The sequence below is a fragment of the Microtus ochrogaster genome, chromosome 5 (genome assembly GCF_000317375.1).
Source record: "Microtus ochrogaster isolate Prairie Vole_2 chromosome 5, MicOch1.0, whole genome shotgun sequence".
Classification (NCBI taxonomy): domain Eukaryota; kingdom Metazoa; phylum Chordata; class Mammalia; order Rodentia; family Cricetidae; genus Microtus; species Microtus ochrogaster.
In genome coordinates, this window is record NC_022012.1 from 5,002,611 (window position 1) to 5,026,682 (window position 24,072).

General features: G+C 38.0%; 1 protein-coding gene across 1 annotated transcript in view; it reads right to left on the bottom strand.

Moving 5' to 3' along the window:
* Positions 1-24,072, bottom strand: part of Cntn5 (contactin 5) — a 1,200,756-nt gene that overhangs the window by 50,958 nt on the left and 1,125,726 nt on the right. Inside the window, exons 18-19 of the mRNA XM_026779314.1 lie at positions 20,394-20,552; positions 8,149-8,298 (exon numbers count right to left, since the gene is read on the bottom strand). Of these exons, the coding sequence (XP_026635115.1) occupies positions 8,149-8,298; positions 20,394-20,552 (309 nt within the window). The remainder of the gene's footprint in view (positions 1-8,148; positions 8,299-20,393; positions 20,553-24,072) is intronic.

Here is a 24,072-nt window from a genome sequence, read left to right on the forward strand (position 1 = left end):
CTTGTTTTTTTTTTTTCTTTTCCTTTTCTCAATAAAAAAAAAATTACTTTGCCTAACAAAAATCAGGAAGCAGTATGGAGACAACTATGCCCACACTCCCAATATTGTCTATAAATATGTAATTACATATTAATAAAAGAATTACATTTAAAAGAAACAATTTGTCAATACTCAGCCATTGTGGCTTCCCTTAGGACATTTGCTTGATAAGAAAATGCACACATACATGTAATTACACATGCATATAAGCACCCACTTTATACTTATCTCTGTCAACACATTTCTGAGTAACACTGTTCTTAAAATATGATTTAGGCTAAGTGTTTCTTTTACATCATTGATCTATGTTTATATTCTAGAACTTAGATTTTTGAATTCACTTCTTTGAAGATAAACTTACTAAGAGTTCATATTTCTGAAAAAAAGTCTGGGCGTGGGAAGAACCATTTCTGTTTTGTTCCACTTTTAAAATAATGGGATGCTCAGATCCTCTGGGCTGGAGTTACTGAATGAGCTATGAGCTCCAATGCGAGCCTCTCCTCAAACCCACCAGAATCTAAGATTTAGAAGAGGTTAAAAGCACTAGCTAGTCTTTCAGAGGCCACAAGTTCAATTCCCAGCAACCACATGATGATTCAAAACAATCTACAATGAGATCTGGTGCCCTCTTCTAACATGCATGCACACTGGCATGCAGTCAGAACACTGTATATATAGTAAATAAATAAATCTTAAAAAAATAGAATTGAACATAAAGAACAATAAAGTTGGAGTTCTTGGAGTGTGGAAGGAGCATTGCACAGGACATTCATGATTCTGATTTTAAAAAATACATTTAAGTTTTTCAAAAATTTTAACTTTCTGAGTAAACAAATTGTGCTAAGAATGTAACTAGTAATGGGGCTGGAGAGATGGCTTGGTCCTCACACAGAGGCTCCCAACCACTGTAAGTTCATGTTCAGGTGTTCTGGCACCCTCTTCTGGGCTCCACATACATTAGGCACAAAAGTGGTGCACAGACATGTACATAAAATAAAACACACATAAAAGAATTAAGGAATGACTAATAAATATTTGAGGTTTCCAAAGACTGTGAAAGCAAAATAAAACTTTTCCTAAATTAACACAATGCTGTAAGAGTAATTTCCAGGTTAAATTATCTATAAATAACCTGTTTGGTAAGATACTCTCTGAAATTGAACTGCTCAGTATGACATTTGGAGACAAGTTAATCTGTAGTCAAAGAGTAAATGCAAAGGGCTAAGATCTTTGCCTTGCTCTATCTATTTCAATGAAACTTGCACAATACCAAAAGTGGCCTTTGACTGTTAGTGTTTCAATAATGCATGTGCATGGATTTTGAAAAGCTTCTTAGATGTTTGGGAGCAGCTGAAGGCAGTCACAGGTCTTGAGAGCTGCAGCCAAGGCCCATGCTTTGCTGCTGAGATCTAACGCTGCACCCTCTAATTCTGCTTGGCTTACGTTTCCTAATTACATGCAGATATGGTAGTTGGCATGCTCATGCATTTCCTTTTCAGTGTGGTGACACACAGTCATTATCTCTGCCACACTGCAGTGGAGCTTGCTGATTTTAATTATAACCCTTTTGTTTATAATACATTATGAAATAATATATTTGACTTAATCTCCCTGAGCCCTTTTGGTATGAGCATTCTGTAATTCTTGTTAGAAGCATAAAATCCATAAAATCAAAATCTCATAAATGCTCTCAGAGAAATACATATTTTTAAATATCTTCACTTTAATTAGTGAGAACCTGATTTAGAATTAGGCATTGAGGTAGCCTTCTCCCTCAGTCAACTACTGATAAATGTCACGAATTTATTAACTCAGGGGATCAAGTTTACGCACATGCTGAGCAGTTAAACTGATTCTCCTGCATTTATTTCTGAGCAATCACCCTTCACAGATAGATCATCCAGTTGAGACTTTACACATGAGATCCAAACGCTTAACTGTTTCACGTCTTATCTGGCATCCTGATATGTGAGCTATTTTCTCTTTTTTTCTTAAACAGTGAAATCCTTCTTGTCAGTATCCAGAATGAGCAAAGTAGAAAGCACTCCCTTCGTATAAACAGGCTGGAATATCACAGGGCTCTTGATAAATGTCATTGTTTGAATAACATGTTACACATTACCACCACAGCTTAATTAAAAACTAAACAAAAGAAGTCTCCAATTTCTCTTAGAGTGTTTACATGGCTCATTAAGTCATACAGCTTTGCTAAAGACCATGGGCAGTCTTTGTAATTAAGACGCTGAGTGGTTATCCCAGTAGCCGGTATGAGGTATGAAGCAAAGATACAGGAGAATGGAGAGAGTGAGGGGTTGACTACAGAGGAATGGTAGTCAGAGGGAAATTTCGAGACATTTTTCTAGTAGAATTGAACTTAAATATTCCCATTAACAATTACCAACTACATCAAGTATGTAGAAAGCTTAGAAATTAGAGTCCCCCAAGGCTAAGGCTCCCAAACCAGCACCAAACAGCAGCCCTGCCTCCTGAAATCCCCCAAAGCAGAAACTTCCGAACCAGCATCAAACAACATCCCTACCTATTCTCAATTCTGAGCTAGTGTGGGTTTTGTTTTTTTTTTAAGCATCCATCTTCACCTCCTGGAGAACTAACTGCTGTTTTTGTTCTTCTCAGTGGGGCAGACGACTTTGTGCAGGCAGAGTGATAGTTTCCAGGGATATGACAAAGATCTGAGCGGAATCCCAGTCTTCCTATTTCGTCATCCATCCTGTCTTCTGAAATTATTAGTATCTGCTTATCTAGTTAGGTTTGTTTTTGTTGTTGTTGTTTTAAACATTTTTTCACGAATTCTTGACTGGCCTTGAATTTGCTATGTAGTTGAGACTGGCTCTGACTTCCTGGTCCTCCTGCATTTACATTTTTTCTTTTGTTTCTTATAGAGAAAAGAAGGCTAAAGAAGCAGAGAAAAGCAAATACTGATGGAAACCATGGATAAAACTGCGTATTCCAGAGATAGCTCCTCAACTGCCCAGCACCCTGAATTCTGTCCCCTGTTATCTTTTGACTCTGAAATGGAAAATGTCACATAAACTTTTATGGCCAAGAAAACATATTATCTTTACATTCAAGGAATCAATACTCTTACAGCTAGATGTATCAAGCAGACATGCAGATGGAAGTCTTTCCCAGACACATGCTTCCTACATTGCAGTAGCTTGTCGCCTGTGAACAGAGCAGACCAGACCATTTGTAGAAACAGCCTCATTCTAGTCTCACCACTTTCTCTTAGTGTGCTTTGTCTGCTTGCTTCCCCTGAATCTCCTTTTCACCATTGATAGCTCCCTACAAATCTTTCTCATATTCCAGACTTTCAGTTTTATCTTATGTCCCATGGAGTTGAACCAAGGCTGTCTGTGTGACCATGAATTTATAACTGTCCACTAGAGCCTGGTGAGACCAGTTGTGGATCCACTAACTCATACTACCACAATTCATCTGAATACATGGAAGAAATGGTCAAAATGTACTAATGAAACAAACATGTACACACATACACTCACTTCTAATCTATAGCTCCAATCCCAACTATTTCCTCATCACTATTGCGTCCTAGGGAAGTCTCATTTTTAGATATTTAAAATCTATTTGATTTAAATAAAAACTGTAATTTTACTAACATCCCATTTTCTACCCTTCCATCCTAGCTTGGGTTTGACCCTGGGGAGCAGTGCTCGGTCTCTCCCATCTCATTTCTGCTTCTTTCTCGCCCTGACACTGCCACTTTGACAGCTATTCCCCAGACAAAAAAAGAAAAGGGAAATATCTACATAGAAGATGGCATCTCTGTCTATGTGTTTGATATCATCTCATGATCTCTCAATGGTTGTTAGATGCTGCCAAGACTTCTTTTTGTTTACACGCTTCTTCTTATGAGATGCTATGGGCTCTTTGGGGACATAGGAACCTCTAGCAACATACGATTCCACAAAGCCTAGTCAAAGTTTCCTTCCATGGTGCCCTTTGCCCCATTGTGACTGTTCCGCCCATCTGCTTGCTAAGCCCTAGAAATATGCAATGTTCCACAAACTACCTTTTCCTCTGTTGCTTAGGGAGTTCAGTGTGGGATTGAGAGTTCTTGTATAAAACTCTGAAGCTCAATGTTGCCTCTGGTGGAAGACAGAAGCACTGAGCCATCTACCAGGGCTGTCTTGCTCCTTTGCTACTTGTTTTAATAAGGAAATGACCTATCCCTATTGAAGTTAGTGTTGGTGAGAAACCCCTGGGTCAAGACAGAGCAGGAACTAAGACAGAAAAGTAAGGCTGACTGCCCTGTTCCTTACAAGCATTTTCTACCCAGTCTCACTCAGCATCTGAGGTTGCATGGCTCACTGCAGCAGAAGAAAGACTCAGGTCATTATTAATTACAATCTCTTCAGCTGTACTTTATCTTCTTGCTCCTGAAAAGATGCTGTTTCTGTTTTCATGTTCGCATCTTCAGAGACACATCATTGCTATTGAGAAAAACTGACTTCAGAGGAGACAGAATAAAATCCTATTGTGATAAATACATATTCTGGCTCCTTAGTAAAAATAGCTTAATGGTACAAAAATGCTAACACTGTCTAAGATAAGCCTGATTTGTTTTCTCTGAAAGTTTATGTATTGATAGTATGGCTTTTAAGGGACATTTGGAAACCAGACCAAATAAGAGTTGATCAGAATGATTTACTGGAGAAAATTAGAAACCATAAAGGGGTCATACACTGCTGTCACCAAAGGGCCCAAGCTAGGAGGGTTTTAGTTGTTTAGTCTTCCTCTGTCTTAAAGAAAATATATTCTGCCAAAATAGTTGGCAAAATTAAAGAAAATACCATTAAGTGAACATTATGACTTTCTTCAAGCCAATGAGTAATTTAGTTATGTTATATAAAAGAAAAGGTTCCAGTAAGATTAAAATAAGACAGAAATTATAGCAAGCAACAGACCCCTAAAGCCAAATCAAAATCATTATAAAAAATAAAGTAACAGTACACATCATGTAGCAGAGAGTATTTTTAGACGAAAAAAAATATGCCCTTACAGACACATTACTAGGTAAAACAAATGAAATGGCTGTGTGTGAGGGTCCCTAGTGGGCTTGGTAGGGAGATATTTAGCCCATATACATTTATCTGAAAACATACCATCAATATAAAAGAGACTTTTGCATGCTCATCGTTGCTTAAATTCCCTTCTTATAAAATAACAACTCAGTGAATGAAGGTGGTTGTAATAACAACAGAGATGTTAATACTTATGTGCAGTTTCTTGTGTAATACAAGGATCAAGAGAAGTAGGCTACAACATGTCCTTGATAGCACTATTTGTCAACTTGACACACTTACAGCCATTTGACAGAAGAGACTCATTTGAAACATTGCCTAGACCAAATTGGCCATTGGGCATCTTTGTGGGGTATTTTCTTGATTATAGGAGGGTCCAGTCCAGGTACCATCCATTGATTCTGGTCCTGGATTGTGTGGGTAAGTTATCTGAGCAACAGACTATAAGTGATCCGATGAGGAAATGAGCAAGCTGGCAAGCAGCACTCCTCCATGGTTTTTGCTTCAAGTCCCTGTCTAGACTTTCTTCAGTGACAGATGTGTGACCTGGAAGGGAAAGCTAAAGAAACCCATTCTGCCCCCACCATTCCTTCAAGTCTCTCCCTCCCTCCCTCCCTCCCTCCCTCCCTCCCTTCCTTCTTTCCCTTTTTTTCATTGTGTTTGCAACAGCAACAGCAAGAAGACTGGAGCATGATATTTTCCTAATTTGACAAATGCTTTTGATCCTACTGCATGTAATGGCTTTGGGGGAGTCTAGGCAGTTTGGATGCTCACCTTACTAAACCTGGATGGAGGTGGGAGGTCCTTGGACTTCCCACAGGTCAGGGAACCCTGATTGCTCTTCGAGCTGATGAGGGAGGGGGACTTGATGGGGGAGGGGGAGGGAAATGGGAGGCGGTAGCAGGGAGGAGGCAGAAATCCTTAATAAATAAATAAATTTAAAAAAAGAAAGCCTTAGGCACCCTTGCCTGTGTTCAGCAAGCTAGTAAATGACACACTCAAACATTAATTCAATTCTAAACTCATGTAACTCAATAAACATCACATATATGTGCACATGTGTATGTGTGTGTGCACACAAATGCACTCACGCATACACTAAGCTCTATTTAGCACTATATGAAAAGATTTAGAAGTAATGGCTGTTACTAGCGAAGAATGCAAAAACTTCCCAATGGCAAGTTACACAGTTGCCCTTCTTACTGACCGTTCAGAGGTTTCTAATGTATTAGTTGTAGAATGGTGAGGTTCAAGACAAGAAACAGCTGCTGCTCTTGTATTCATTTTGTTTTTCTGTTTCAATCTCCTATTTTCATATTTCTTAATCCATAATCATCTCTCTTGCGATGTCTTTGAAATAATAAAACATTCACACTGTTGTCTTTCAAATTTACACGTTAGTTTGATGAGAGCAGCACATTTCATTAATTAAACATGTAATCTATTTATATCTTTCTCTCTCTCTGGATAATCTAATTAAAACCTTTAAGAAAATCGAAATTGCTCTATAAATATAAATGTGCCCCACAGTAAAAATAGTCATTTTCTATGCTAGTTTGACCTCCTTATGCCAAGACATTGGACTGAACTAAATTATATATTCAGGGTGTAAAGCTTGCTTTTTGGGTGTATATTCATTGTACGAAGTACTGAGTTTTCTAAGGACTCCTGGATACAAGTACATAACATGTGCTGACATGTTCTCCGGTGACAGCCTAGCCTATTCTATTGGTTATATTATCTTCTTGGAAGTGTTTTGATGACCAAAAGTACAAAAATGTATTCTTTAGGAAAACTGCAAAAAATTTCTTTTTGGTATATGAGAAAGAAGCACTTTTAACATAGAAATACTTCGCTTGAAGTACTTTTTCTTTTTTAAAAATTTTAGGTTTTTTTATTAATAGAAATTTACAGAGGCATAATCTCAATATCATAATGTTAAGACAATTTCCCCCTCCAATGTAGCTCTCCATTTTGAAAGTTTAGTTGGTCCATTAGAATAATGTCATATTGGAATATAAAATAGGTACTTAATGGAGGCAGAGTGTGTTACTGGGGACTGCTACCTCAGTATACTGGTATCTTTGATCTGTGCTGCCTGAGGAAACATCTACAAAACTCAGCACTTGGTTCTATGCCATTAGGAGGTCCAGCTGAATTTGATGTCAAGTGAAGCAGTATAAAGTGGGCAGTGCTCACCTTCCCAGCTCACTGTGAGAGGCACACTCTGCACATACTTTCACAGCATCTTTCCTCTTCCTTTAGACTTTATGGAATAAAGTATGCCGTGCATCCATAAAATTTAATACAACAATCTATGACCAAGGCAGGTATATAGCTAGACAAAATCTTTGAAATGCATCATCTGAACATGGTTTGGCTTAAGATGCAATGGTGGCTTGTTAACAAAATTTTAATAGCACAAGTAGATTCATACTTTAAAAGTTTAGGAGAGTTACTCATCCTGAAAGCAATTAGTTTCCTTGATATGGTCATTTGGGTGTTTTTTTCAATTAGATAAATTTATTCTGGAAGACTAGGAAGACCCCTTGGATTTTCTAAGATATGTAGCAGATGGATAGCTCATCTATACAGTTTTCCAGAAAGCACCAGGTTAAGGAGGGGCTCTGTTTTTCTCTTCAAAGTGTAAAAGTGTAATTTACACAGGTTAGGTGGCGAAGGGCAGCAGAGAGCAGCCTAAGCAAGTAGATTGTAATTGAAGGTAAGAACAATCACTGAGGAATAGAAAGGTAAATTAAACTATTCTGAATTGTATGGGGTTTCTTAGAAGAATAAATAAATTGCCTGCACTTCATGAGAAGTTAAGTTTAAGGATGGGAGGACAAATCATAGATTTCATAAATTTTTGTTTTGGAAGCAGTGATAAAATGGCTGAAAAGAAGAAAAAATAATTATTTTAAAGGAAATAAATTCAGGATACTAGGAAAATGCATCAGGAAAGTCATGGAGCAGTCATGATTAATTCAGCTTCCTTTCAGAGCGATGAGAGGCTTATGAAACAGGAGATTTGTGCCATGGTTCTTACCTGCCTCGTTTGTGCGGATCATTCGAGATGGGATGCTTGGATCCCCTGTTCCAATTGGATTGGTGGCCACCACTCGGAATTCATATTCTACCCAGGGATTTAGGTCCACAGCCATTGCTGACTCCATGTCTCCTGTGATGACTTCTGGGACTATGAAGAAGGAGCATATTTCATGCTATTAAGAGGCTGGAGAAATGCTACAAATGCATGTTGGTCAATGATGTTGCCATTACTAATCCCTACTTCCTCATTATATGCAGTCATTTCTCATAATACATGGCCACGATCCTGCTTCTTCGTAGTAAATTACCATGTATAACTGCTATGACAAAATGAACTTTCAGGAAGTAAGCATTGCATATGCTGAAGTTGTTTGTAGGCCATTAGAATTCCTCTCATCTGGTTATCAAAGAACTTAGCATGATCTACACTAAAAATCCTTTCCCCATCCTCAGCCCTAGAGAAGAGGCTAAGTCCCACTAGAAACAGAGTTCCCTTCAGTTTCTAGGGATATGTTTTTTATACTCACAAACATATTTTGTTTCCTGTCCACAACAACTCATGAATATATCTTTTAGCTAGAAATGACAGCATGTGAGGACTAGGTACAAACTCTGATCTCTTCTTGGAATAATTTTCATACCATACTTTGATTCTATGAAACTTCTTATGATTGTCTTTACAAAACCATGTTCCATTCTCTTGACTATTTATCTATCAGACCACACCAGCTTCTCTATCACTGAAACTGCAATTGTCAATGTTGGCACTGACCTCCACATGTTTAAAATCAATGATCAGGTGGCTGCCCAGCCAGGCAGTCTCAGGGAACTGAGTCCATGCCCCCTCCAATTCTCTAAATTTTCTGGCCATCAAGCGGGGTATGTCCCGGGCTACTGGCTTTCTTTACCACATCCCATCTTGCCCTCAAGCACTCCTTTTCATCTGTGGGGTCCTTGGATCCCCTAATACAGCCTGTTTCAGGGCAGAGGGGATCTGAGAGCCTGCTCCAGTGCTGAAGGGACCTAAGAGAGGGCAGACCAAGAAAAACTCTCAAGTATACAGTCAGCCATAGCAAAGATTGGATCAAGATGTCAAGACACTGCTGGCCTCATTTGAAGTAAGAGATGGGCAGGAACTAATGCAAGAATTTTGCCAACAACCTGAAAAGCAACATGATAACGTCAGAATCCAATGAACATGCACCAGGAAGACTTGAACACCCTAACACAGAAGAAGTAGAAGAAATAAACTTAAAACGTAATCTTATAAAAATGATGGAGACTCTTAAACAGAAAGTGAAAAACTTTCTTAAAGAAATGGAAGAGAAGAAAAACAAAAAGTTAGAAGAAATTAATAAATCCCTCAAAGATACCCAAGAAAACCAAGAAAAAGCAATCAAACAGGTAAAGGAAACAGTTCAAGACTTGAAGACTGAAATGGATGTAATAAAGAAAACACAAACCAAGGGATGGCTGAATATGGAAAATCTGGGTAAACAAACAGGAACTATGGAGACAAATATAACCAACAGAATACAAGAGATAGAAGAGAGAGTCTCAGATGCTAAAGATACTATAGAGGAAATAGACTCATTGATCAAAGCAAACAGCAAATCCAACAAATTCTTGACACAAAACATCCAGGAAATCTGGGACACCATGAAAAGACCAAACCTAAGAATAAATCGGGTAGAAGAAGGAAAATTCCAGCTCAAAGGCCCAGAAAATATATTCAACAAAATTATAGAAGAAAACATTTCCAACCTAAAGAAGCATATTCCTATGAAAGTATAAGAAGCTTACAGAACACCAAATAGATTGGATCAAAAAAAATCATCCCCTTGTCATATAATAATCAAAACATAAACATACAGAATAAAAAGGATTATTAAGAGCTGCAAAGGAAAAAGATCAAGTAACATATAAAGGTAAACCTATCAGAATTACACCTGACTTCTCAATGGAAACCATGAAAGCCAGAAGGTCTTGGATAGAGAAAACAAGATATTTAGTGACAAAACCAGGTTTAAACAATACATATCCACAAACCCAGCCTTAAGAAAGTACTAGAAGGAAAACCTCAATCCAAGGAAGACAACAACACCCACAATAGCACAGACATCTGACAACCCTCCACCAACACAGCTCAATGAAGGGAAACACACAAACACCACCACTACCAAAAAAAAAAAAACCAAAACAAAAAGCAATCAGAGTTAACAACCACTGGTCATTAATATCGCTTAATATCAATAGACTCAATTCACCTATAAAAAGGAACAGGTTAAGAGATTGGAGACAAAAACAGGATCCAACATTCTGCTGTTTACAAGAAACATAGTTCAACCTCAAAGAAAGATACTACCTCAGAGTAAAGGGTTGGGAAAAGGTTTTTCAATCAAACAGATCTAAGAAACAAGTGGGTGTGGCTATCCTAATAGCTAACAAAATTGATTTCAAACTAAAATCAATCAGAAGAGATGGAGAAGGATACTTTATACCCATAACAGGAACAATTCATCAAGATGAAGTCTCAGTCCTGAATATCTATGATCCTAGTATAAAAGCACCCACATATGTAAAAGAAACATTACTAGAACTCAAATCACACATCAAACCCCACACATTAATAGATTTCAACACTCCTTTCTCACCAATGGTCAAACAGACAGAAACTTAACAGAGAAATAAGTGAACTAACAGATGTAATGAATCAAATGGACTTAACAGACATCTATAGAATATTCCACCCAAATAGGAAAGAATATACCTTCTTCTCAGCATCTCATGGAACCTTCTTGAAAATTGATCACATACTTGGTAACAAAGCAAACCTCCACAGATACAAAAAATTTTAGTGACCACCTGTGTCTTATAGGATCACCACGGATTAAAGTTAGAATTCAACAACATTGCTATCCCCAGAAAGCCGACAAACTCATGGAAACTGAACAGTCAACTACTGAACCAGCCCTGGGTTAAGGAAGAAATAAGAAAGAAATTAAAGTCTTCCTTGAATTCAACGAAAATGAAGACACACATACCCAAACCTATGGGACATTGTGAAAGCAGTGCTAAGATGAAAGTTCATAGCACTAAGAGCCCACATAAAGAAAATGGATAAAGTTCACATTAGAGACTTAATAGCACACCTGAAAGATCTAGAAAAAAACAAAAGAAGCAGACTCACCCAGGAGGAGTAGAAGACTGGAAATAATCAAACTGAGGGCTGACATCAACAAAATAGAAACACAGAAAACAATCCAAAGAATCAATGAAACAAAAAGCTGGTTCTTTGAGAAAATCAACAAGATTGACAAACCCCTATCCAAGCTAATCAAAAGGCAGTGAGAGAACACGTAAATTAACATGATCAGAAATGAAAGGGGGGGACATAACTACAGACACTGAGGAAATTCAGAGAATCATTAGGTCTTATAACAAAGGCCAGTATGCCACAAAATTGGAAAATGTAAAATAAATGCACAATTTTTTGGTAAATACCATATTCCAAAATTAAATCAAGACCAGGTGAAAATAATTTAAATAGACCTGTAAGTTACGAGGAAATAGAAGCCATTATCAAAAACCTCCCAACCAAAAAGAAGGTCAGGACCAGATGGTTTTAGTACAGAATTCTACCAGAACTTCCAAGGAGAGCTAATACCTATACTCCTTAATGTGTTCTACATAATAGAAACAGAAGAGTCATTACTAAATTCTTTTTATGAAGCTACACCAAAGCTTTTTATGAAGCTGATACCAAAACCACACAAAGACTCAACCAAAAAGGAGAATTACAGACCAATCTCTTTCAAAAACATCAATGCAAAAATTCTCAATAAAATTTTGACAAAGCAAATCGAAGAACAAATCAAAAAAATCATCCATTATGATCAAGTTGGCTTCGTCCCAGAGATGCAGGGCTGGTTCAACATACAAAAATCTATCAAAGTAATCCATCATATAAATAAACTGAAAGAAAAAAAACATACGATCATTTCATTAGATGTTAAAAAAGCATTTGCCAAAATTCAACACTCCTTTATGATAAAGGTCTTGGAGAGATTAGGGATACAAGGATCATTCCTAAATATAATAAAAGCAATATACAGCAAGCCGACAGCTAACATCAAATTAAATGGAGAGAAACACAAAGCCATTCCACTAAAATCAGGAACAAGACAAGGTGGTCCACTTTCTCCATATCTCTTCAATATAGTGCTTGAAATTCTAGCAATAGTAGTAAGACAATATAAGGAGACCAAGTGATTTGAATTGGAAAGGAAGAAGTCAAACTTTCGTTATTTGCAGATGATATGATGGTGTACATAAGTAACCCCAAAAACTCTACCAGAGAACTCCTATAGCTGATAAATACCTTTAGTGATATGGCAGGATACAAGATAAATTCAAAAAAATCAGTATCCCTTCTATATACAAAGGATAAAAAAGCGGAGAAGGAAATCGGAGAAACATCACCTTTCAGGATAGCCACAAATAACATAAAGTATCTTGGGGTGACACTAACCAAGGAAGTGAATGATCTGTTTGACAGGAACTTTAAGTCTTAGAAGAAAGGAATTGAAGAGGATACCAGAAAATGGAAGGATCTCTCATGCTATTGGATCTGTAGGATCAATATAGTAAAAATTTCAATTCTACCAAAGGCAATCTATAGATTCAATGCAATCCCCATAAAAATCCCAACAAAATTCTTCACAGACTTGAGAGAACAATAATCAACTTTATATGGAATATCAAAAAACCCATGATAGCTAAAACAATCCTATTCAATAAAGGAACTTCTGGAGACATTATTATCCCTGACTTCAAACTCTATTACAGAGCTACAGTAATGAAAACAGCTTGCTATTGCCATAAAAACAGAGACATTGACCAATGGAATCAAATTGAAGACCCAGATATTAATCCACAAAACTATGAACACCTTATTTTTGACACAGGAGCTAAAATTATACAATGGAAAAAAGAAAGCATCTTCAACAAATGGTGCTGGCATAACTGGATGTCAACCTGTAGAAGAATGAAAATAGATTCATTACATGAATCCATTACATTCACCATGCACAAAACTCAAGTCCAAATGGATCTAAGACCTCAATATAAATCCAATCACACTGAACCTAATAGAAGAGAAAGTGGGAAGTAGCCTGCAATAGATGGGCACAGGAGACTACTTCCTACATATAGCCTCAGTAACACAGACAATAAGAGCAACTATGAATAAATGGGACCTCCTGAAACTGAGAAGCTTTTGTAAAGCAAAGGACACAGAAAATCGAAGGACAAAAAGGCAACCTACTGAATGAAAGAAGATCTTCACCAACCCCACATCAGGCAAAGATCTGATCTCCAAAATATATAAGAACTCAAGAAACTAGACACTAAAACTCTAAAAAACAAACAAACAAACAAAAAAACTCAACTAAAATAGGGTACTGAACTGAACACTGAATTTTCAACAGAAGAATTTCAAATGGCAAAAAGATACTTAAGGACATGTTCAACTTCCTTAGCTATCAGGGAAATGCAAATCAAAACAACTTTGAGATACCATCTTACACCTGTTGGAATGGCTAAAATCAAAAACACCAATGATAACTTATGCTAAAAAGGATGTGGATTAAGGGGAACACTAATCCATTGCTGGTGGGAATGCAAACTTGTGCAACCACTTGTGCAATCAGTGTAGCAGTTTCTCAGAAAATTGGGAGTCAACCTACCACATAATTGAGCAATACCAATCTTGGGAATATACCCAAGAGATGCCCAATCATACTATAAAAGCATTTGTTCAACTATGTTCATAGCAGCATTATTTGTAATAGCCAGAACTTGAAAACAACCTAGATGCTCCTCAATGGAAGAATGGATAAAGAAAGTGTGGCACATCTACACATTAGATAACAAAAAACAATGGCATCTTGAATTTTGCATACAAATGGATGGAAATAGAAAAAACTTTACTGAGTGAGATAACCCAGACCCAAAAATTTGAATATGATATGTACTCATTCATTAGTGGATTCTAACCATGAACAAAGGACATTGAGCCTATAGTTTGCCATCCTTGAGAAGTTAAGTAATAAGGTGAACCCGAAGAAAAACAAATATAGATCCTCCTGGAAATTGGAAGCAGACAAGATTGCCAGGGAAAAGTTGGGAGCATTGGGGTGAGGGTAGGGGTGGGGAGAAGGGGAGAGGGGAGAGAGAAGGGAGAAGGGGAGTGTTGGGGAGAGCTTGGGGGAGTGGAATGGTTCAGAGGGAAGAAGGACAGATATGGGAGCAGGAAAGAAGATATTTTAATTAAGGGAGCCATTTTGGGGTTGGCAAGAGTTTTGGATCTATAGGGGTTCCTAGGTATCCACGGGGATGTCCCCAGCTAGGACCCTGGGCAATGGAGGAAAGGGTGCCTGAACTGGCCTTGTCCCTTAATCAGACTGATTACTATCTTGAATATCATCATAGAATCTTCGTCCTGCTGAAACAGACAGAGACTCACATGGGAGCACTGAACTGAGCTCCCAAGGTCCATTTGAAGAGCAGAAGGACAGAGAATATGAGCAAGGAAGTCAGGAACATGAAGGGTTGGTCCACCCACTGAGACAGTGTGCCTGATTTAATGGGAGCTCACCAACTCCAGCTGGACTGGGAATGAATGAGCATGGGCTCAAACTGGACCCTCTGAATGTGGCTGACAATTGGGGCAGACTGAGAAGCCAATGATATTGGCACTGGGATTTGTCTCTACTGTATGTAATGGCTTTTTGGGATCCTAGTCTATTTGGAAGCATACCTTTCTCAGCCTGGATGGAGTGGGGAGGGCCTTGGACTTCTCACAGGGCAGGGCACCCTGCCCTCTCTAGGACAGGAGTGGGAGGAAGGGGGGGTGAGTGGGGAAGTGAGAGGGAAGTGGTAAGAAGAGAGGAAGTGAAAATTTTGAATGATATTATTCATAAAGTAATAAAAAATAAAATAAAAAGAAAAGAAAAAATAAAACCAATGATCAGTGTCAAACTTTAGCGGACATATGAGCAACACAAGCACACTTAACTGCTCTTGCTTACTTGGTATTCTCTCTGTTTTCCAGAAGGTTATTGTATTTGACTTTAATTTTTACTTCAGAGATTATTCTCTCTCTGCCTTCTTTGGCTAGTTTATCTTTGTTATGAGTACTCCATAGTTGGGTTTTGATATTCTTCTTCAGTTTATATTTATTTTCTTAGAATTGATATGTTCCAGGATTGTGTGTGTGTGTGTGTGTGTGTGTGTGTGTGTGTGTGTGTGTGTGAGGGGAGGAGGGAGGGAGGGAAGAAAAGGGAGGGAGGGAGAGAGAGTATCGTGCAGGTGGTGTATATTAGTGTGCCTGTGTATATACCATACACATATTGCAAACAGAGAAAAATGTCAGGTGACCTTCCTCTTTCACTCAAAGCCTTACTGCTTTGAGATGAGGTATTTCAATGAATTAGAAACTCACCATTTGTGTGTGGGGGCATTGAACAATGAGCATCTACCTGTCTCCATCCCTCAAAACTGGAGTTATAAGGATTTACAGCCATGCTCAAATTTTTGTATGTTTGCTGAGCATTTGAACTCAGATCCCCAAGTTTATGCAGAAAGTTCTCTTACCCACTTTGCTATCTAGCCAGCTTCATGTTTTACTATTTTAATCATAATTTATCAATCAATCAATTTCCAACTTACAACAAAATTGATTAGATAACTCTAAATTTATTGCCTTTTATAAAGGGTATATAATACTTTCAAAAATGTCAGTTATCGGTATTAATATTCATAAGCAAATAAAATAAATTGCAAACAAAGTTGTCTTCATTAAGACAGGATTTTGATTTTTCAATACTGAAGATATTAAGGATAATGGACAATTTTAAGCAGTTAAGAATATTTAAAAAGCATTGTTGGCGCCTTTTTTTATAAAGATATCATTGCTAGAGGCATGGACATAGGTTGCTTTCAAAGAAAACACATGCTTCACAGAGAAAAATAAAGCAGTGATTAAAGGCAGCCAAGAAGTGACTAAGAGGAGAATCCCATTGGAATGTGTTTCCTAGCAAAAACATCACATCCAATAAGTTAATAAAATACTTGACAAGGTTGTCAAATTGAAAAGTTTAATCAACCAATCATCTCATGGAAATAATATCCACAGACAGACAATAGAAACCAATGATAAATGCTTAAGAAACATCCTAAAGTTATGCAAAGATCAAAGATTATTTTTTGATAATCATAAGTAAGCATATGAAAATGCAAAGCAGGTCACCTTAGAATTCTCAGAAGCGTAAATGACAGCATAATTTTAAGGCACAATAAATATGCTTAAATGGAAATAGGACTTGAAGATGAACTTTTTGCCAAAGATTATTTAATACTTTCTTCCAATTATACACACTATTCTTATTTAACACTGAACCTCCCCTTCAGGAGGGAGAATTTATAAGTCAATTATAAGATGTGAATTTGTAAGTCAATTTAAGATACTCTTGGTTAGCAGGCCTATCGTCAAATTTTTGTTTCAACTAACAGAAAGTAAGGAATTTGTTTTCATTTTGGCACATAAAAGAATGTTAAATGTTTCCAAAAGCTTATAAGTTACATTCATTTATCAAAGGTTAAAAACTGTGTAATCATCTTTTATCCAAATATATATGCCAGGATTAGAAGTTGTTTTGACTTTAACTATATTAGATTATGAGAGCACTTATGAAAATAACTCATCAGTCAAGTTATTGCACCCATAAGGAATTATGGCTAGATTATAGACAGGGCTAAAGCCACTGGTTTGGATCACCTAGAATTTGAGGACTCCTTCATGGACTTGCCCTAGGCTGGCATGACTTCACCACTACTGCAATGGGTATTGTGTTTTGGACAAAGAAGTCAGATAGATGAGGAATCAGTCTGCTAGATCCTTCACACTATGAAGCATAGAAAAAAAGGAATATTGATACTGGTATAATTCTGAAAGATGTATTTCTTTATAAGTAAACCATAACAATAGTTTTTTTTTTAAAAAAATAGTTACTTCCTGAAGACAGTTAAAGCAGAGCTCTAACTTGAAAGTCTCTAGTTTTCAAATTATTTTAGAAGATAAAAATATAGCTTTCTAGCAGAGCTTTGTCAACAAAGACAAACCAACTTTTCTTCCTAATCTCTCCAACTCTTATATAAGCAGACACATTAAAAATAAATAAATAAAAACAAAAAGATAAGCAGGAATCAGAGAGTAAGTTAAATAAAGAGCATGAACTCATGGCTATAGTAGGTACACTATAAGACAAAATGGTTTAGTAAATTATCAAGCGAATCAGGAAATATGTATGAACTACTAAGCATCTCTCCCAGAGGAAGTTGAATAGTCTGTGTGACAAACAGTGGCAGGAGGATGGGGTGTATGAGAATACACCAGATACACAATGATCATTTTCAGTAGCTGCAAAACAAAATCTTTGAGCAACCACATGAAAGGTAAGATGGCGACCTGGCAAACAGTGTATGAGAATTCTTTTTTTTTTCTGTTTTATTTTTTTTTATTAAATTTTATTATTCAATTAAGGATCTCCGCCCCCCCCCACCGCCTCCCATCTCCCTCCCCCTTCCCCGATCAAGTCCCTCTCCCTCATCAGCTTGAAGAGCAATCAGGGTTCCCTGACCTGTGGGAAGTCCAAGGACCGCCCACCTCCATCCAGGTTTAGTAAGTTGAGCATCCAAACTACCTAGGCTCCCTTAAAGCCAGTATGTGCAGTAGGATCAAAAACCCCTTGCCCTTGTTCTTGAGTTCTCAGTAGTCCTCATTGTCCGCTATGTAAGTCCGGTTTTATCCCATGCTTTTTCAGACCCAGGCTAGCTGGTCTTGGTGAATTCCCGAAGGATCATCCCCATTGTCTCAGTGTGTGTGTGTACCCCTCGCAGTCCTGAGTTCCTTGCTCATGCTCCCCCTCCTTCTGCTCCTGATTTGGACCTTGAGATTCCTGTCCAGTGCTCCAATGTGGGTCTCTGTCTCCTTTCATCGCCTGATGAAGGTTAATATTCAGGAGGATGCCTATATGTTTGTCTTTGGATTCACCTTCTAATTAGCTTCTCTAGGATCGCGAATTATAAGCTCACTTTCCTTGAATCAATCTGCTCATGAAGTTTGAATTTGTGGTCTTCCTATGTCAATCAACCCAGATAACTCCTCTTATTCCTTGGGGAGCTATATTTGCTGAACAAGCATATGGTGGATCCAGGAACAAGGCTAGTGTTTTAAATAGAAATGAGAAACATCTGTATACATACAACACAGTGTATTACTAACCACAGCAAAGTCTAAGTTCATGCAGCAACTTATTATCAAGTAAGATCTGAAATATGTTCTGTAAGAAAACACATTTTCTTTCCACATAATTGTAATGAGAGCTTGTGCTAAAGTGTCATTTACATAGACTATTCCATAGTCATAGTATTGCATTTTAGTTTTATTGTTAATGAACTCATACATCATCTTGATGATTTTCACATTACTTATTTGCTGTTGTTGAGATAGGGTTTTGATATGTCATTCATTTGGCCTCAAGATTCTTATGTAGACAAAGTTGGATTAAAATGTGTTGCAGTCCTCTTACTGATCTCCCATCAAGTCTAGTTTGATTTTTATATTTTACTTTTAAGCAGTTGAATTAACTTTAAAATGAGAGATGCCTCCAACTAGGTCCTTGGGCAGCTGAGAAGAGAGAGCCTGAAATGGCCTGATCCTATAGCCATACTAATGAATATCTTGCATATCACCATAGAACCTTCATCTGGCGATGGATGGAGATAGAGACAGAGACCCACACTGGAGCAATGAACTGAGCTCCCAAGGTCCAAATGAGGAAAAGAAGGAGGGAGAAGATGAGCAAGGTAGTCAGGACCGCGAAGGGGGCACCCACCCACTGAGATGGTGGAGCTGAGCTATTGGGAGCTCACCAAGGTCAGCTGGACTGGGACTGAAAAAGCATGGGATAAAACCGGACTCTCTAAATATGGTGGACAATGAGGGCTGCTGAGAATCCAAGGACAATGGCATTGGGTTTTGATCATACTGCATGTACTGGTTTTGTGGGAGCCTAGCCTGTTTGGATGCTCACCTTCCTAGACCTGGATGGAGAGGGGAGGACCTTGGACTGCCCATAGGGCAGGGAACCCTGATTGCTTTTAGGACTGGAGAGGGAGGGGGAGGGGAGTAGAGCATGGGGAGTGGGGGGAGGGAGAGGGAAAAGGGAGGTGGGGAGGAGGTGGAAATTTTTAATAAAAAAAATAAAATAAAAAAATACAACAGAAACCCTCATCCCCAGTCTGTGCAGACAATTCCTTCACTTTCTCTTCTATTCTTAACTCTCTCTTCTATTCTTAATGTCTATTCAAACATGATACTAAATACTTATCTAGTAGCCCTTGGGGAGTGTGACTTTTAATAAATATCCTTTGCCACCACTTCCAGTTACATAGGAAAGCTTGGACAAGGTTAGTGTTGTAACATTCAAAGGAAATCACTCGTGATGAAAATAATTTTTAAATACTGAAACTAGGGCAGAAACCATGTTAAACACAGACATTAAAATAATGCACTGCTTTTAGACACACAGTTTATGTTAGCTCTTCATTTTATAAATAAAACTGGCACAGGATTATAAAGCCACAGTAGAAGCTTCTGGGATTGTGGGCAATTCTGTATCCCAACCCTCCTATGGGGACAGGTATCTATAAACCTAATGTGAAGAATTCCCTAGCACTGCACCCTGAGAACAACTGTACATCAAACTCATGAATTCCCAGGGAGGCCTGGATTCCACCCAAGAGCATTGCTCAGTGTCACTTCTGTTTGATAACTGTTGTCAAGTCATGTGCAGTATGATAATTGAAAGAAGCTGGGGAGTGGCTCCATGGGGGCTTTTTGTGCAGTGAAATTTTTACAGCTTCTTTGTGAATCTGAAAGTTAGTTCATCATACAAACAGAGCCTCAATGTTGTCTCTTTTTTGCAAGTTATGAACAGAAGAAAGGAAGAGAGGTTGCTTTTAGAGGGCACAGGGAAAGAATCCACGGTAGAGATCAATGTGGAAAGAATAATAAAGCATTTCTGCAGTTGACAAATGATCATGAGTGAGCTTTAAGCAAGTGCACCTGGTGCCTCCAGATGCTGGTTTTGTGTGTGACACTGTGCCAGGACCTCTTACCTGTTTTCACGGTTTGCCAGCCCAGGGAGAAGGGGCTGCGGGCCTGCAGGTTGTAGGAGGAGATGGGACTGTGGTTGTCAGTTGCTGGACTCCATGAAAGAGTGGCTGTGCTTTCTGTGATTTCCTCCACAATGACCACCCCAGGTGGGCCTGGGGGACCTATAGGAAAAGCAGTGGATACAGCTAAGCACCAATCATTATAGTCAACCGCAAGACATTGTATTCCCAATGTGGTTCTCATCAAATGATGTGATCATCTTAATGAAATACATACTCAGTAATGAAAATAGACAGCAGAAACTGATGGGATACAAGTTATTTTCTAGAATTTCTGTGGGGAACTTAATTATGTATTATATTTTTTCTGACACTTTGTGCCTGGAGGCAACTTTCAATTAGCATTATATTTTATGGGAAAAGGAAAAATAATCAGAAGCAGACACAAAGCTATGAATGTCAATATGAACTGGGCTGCTAAAATCAATCACAGATAACAGGCAGAGGCAGAAACAGGCAGGCAATAATACTTCAGGAACAGACACAATGCCATTTATACTAAAAGACTATAGGTGGATTGAGCTATATTGCAGCTCAGACACCTTAAGCATGCAAATCATGTAATGAGCTATATTGAGCAACTCAGATCTGGTCAAGAGGATGCAGAGTGTTCTGAAATAGCAGTACTGTAGGGAAGAAAGGTAAGGACATCCACCTAGAGTGACATATACGTAATCCTCTGTGGAAATTCAAAGGAGATTCTTATTTAGTTGTTTTAGAATTGGTGGTGCAGTGGAATAGCAGTGATTCACAGAATAATTTTCTCTTCGTCTTTAAGGGATAGTATAAAGCAGAGACAACTAGTCTACTCCCATGTAGCTTTTGTTTTCAAGAAATAATCAGAATATGATTTGAGGAGAAATGTCCCTTTAGTTAATTATGGCTAAACATCAATTTTAAGGGCACTAAAATGTATATCTATCTAAAATTTTGTGACTAAAGGAAATGCCAGTTTTCATGTTGTCATATTCATGTTCCATAATGTAAATTATGCAAGTTGTAGAGTGGCTTCTATATGAAGACTATACACAATGAGATATTTTAAGTGACTAATCTGTGGATTGATATGTAAATGGCATATAACTTGCTGGATTTGATGATCATGATATCTAAGAAATAAAGAAAGGAATGGTGAGCTGGAACATTTTAAAACCCTGACACTTTTAGGAGACAGTAGATGAGTATTTTTTTTTTTCACTGAACAGGTCACCAAATACTAAGGATTGGAAGTTCTAACATCAAGGTGATAGAATCGGGATTTTGAACAAAGGAGGCAAAGGAAAGCCTTAAGAAGTGGCAATTTTTCCTCTAAGTGAAGTGGTGGAAGAAACAGTAAAATAATAAAACACAGAATGGCTTTGAAATAACAAGGGGAGAAAGCACAAGAGCTCCTTCTAGAAGGCAATCATTATTTTCTTTACGGAAGAATCTAGGTCCTCCAAAGGGAGGCCGGGTGTGTGTGAAAGTGAGCTTACGGGCAGGGGGCATCAAGGAAGGCTTTGAGTAGAAATGTAATGGAAGAATGTGAGCGAGAGTACACAGCAATGGTTTTCCTCCAGGCGTAGATGGATCCAATCATTGTGAAGGAGAAACTGAACAAATAGGCATGCTTTGAATACCCAGGACAAGGCCTAGGAGCTCTGGTTATGTGTTACTGCTCATCACCAAAAACACACAGAATGTGGGCAATGTGTGGTTCAGGTGAAGTAAGGAAGGTGTTAATGGCTTAGAAAAAGGAGTTAAGAACATGGGCTATTACAAGAAGATGACTCAGGAGTGGGATTTGTATTGTGAAGGGCAATTGACAGAATTTGTGACTTATTTTTGTGAGGCGAGATAGTTTTGAGTGAAAAATTAGTGTGCAGGGGTAAAGTGAAGAATATAATTATTAGTGTGGATAATTCTAGACTGTGCAAGAGTGCTAATGTAGCAGACATATCTGTGCTTAGGTCAGCAGAGGTAGATAAGGGCATGGTAAGGAAGAGAAAGGAGAGGGATGCAGATGTTGAAGAACGCATCTGAGAAGATGTTCGACTATAGAGACAGGAGCACAGGGAAGCATCTATAAGAACAAAATAATTATGTAAATAACTTGATTTCTATGTGATTACTACAATCATGCCAGTAGCTACCATACTCTCACCACCTTATAATATATGAAGGGGACATACTATATGTTTCCTAGACATTAATTATTAGTTTACTATTTCACAGAGGGGATGGAGGAACCTGAAAGAGACTATTCATTCGATAATTATTCAGACCATATGTTTGGTTTTATTCTAGGACAGGGAATCTGAACATCCATTCTAATGAAAGAAATTACTTGTCATAGTCACTGTACTAATAAATAGCCCAGCTGAGATTTAAATATGGATTTGAGGGCAAAATCTGATTTTGGAAAGTAGCAAGGACTACTCAGACAGTTCTTCAACTATTAATATGGAAAACAGTTTCCAGTGAAGGAAGGAAAGAGAAAGTGTGTTACAGAAAAGTGTGGGTGAAGTACGCAGTAAAGACAGGTGGCATCTGAACAACTGGTGAAGTCCATGCGGAGAGAGGCACCATCCCCTTCCCTTCTGCGCAATACAATTCAGTCCTTCACCGAGCAGCAGGATCTATGCCTTTCCTTCTTTGAACCTGAGTTGTCCCATGGCCATTGGACTCTTATCAATAAGAGTAAAAGTGTCTAACACTGTTTGACTTTTGACATGAGGTCATTAAAAGCTTTTGATATTCATCCACCCTTCTTCAGCACTGGTTAGGGCTGAAGTTAGGGACAGTTTTCAAGTCAGACTATACTGAGGCTACTGTTATGCCAGGAATTCCAAAGAATTTTGACAGAGGCATGAGGAGAAAGAAACATTCAGTTTGTTCCCAGCCCTCCTATGCAACCCAGTCCCAGGGCCAGACACGGTAGACAGCCTTGAAAGACCTCCAGCTTCCATTGGCGTGTGTGTGAGGAAACCTTAGGATGACTCGGCTGTGCCTGACATCTACTCAAGTCCTTGGAGAGTGTGATTCACGTATCTTCAAACAGATTAAATTTGAGGACAACAATGGCTAATAGGAACAGGCTTCAACATGGTTTATTGTTGTGAGTTTCTTTAAAGGAACTTTGAGGTAGGGACCCTCAAATATTTTTCAAAAAGTTGAGAAGTTTTGGTGATATGCTTATATAAGAAATCGTGGTTAAAATTTATTTTTTATCTCTTCCATAGTAAACCATTTATTCTGCTGTATTTTTAGCATTCTATTTATTTGTCTCTTCAAGGGATATTTTTGCAACTGCTTACTTGCAAGACCAAGGTCATATGGGGAAATGAGTTTCTGTTAAATAAGTGATTTTCCCTCTGAGTACTAAAATTCTAGGAAGATGTTTAGTATATCCTAAGACTATAGCTAATAATCACTCAATATTTTCTTATTATTCAACTGGAAAAATAATTTAATTCAAAATATATACCATGATAAATCTTCATAAGCTTTCAAGAACTTTTCTCTATTTGCATTTATTTCCCAAAAATACATTTTGTAGCAAAATAATCAGTAGCAAAGATTTATGAACCCAGTGTAATGTCTATGCTGTCTATTCATTCATAATTGCAAACCATTATAAACA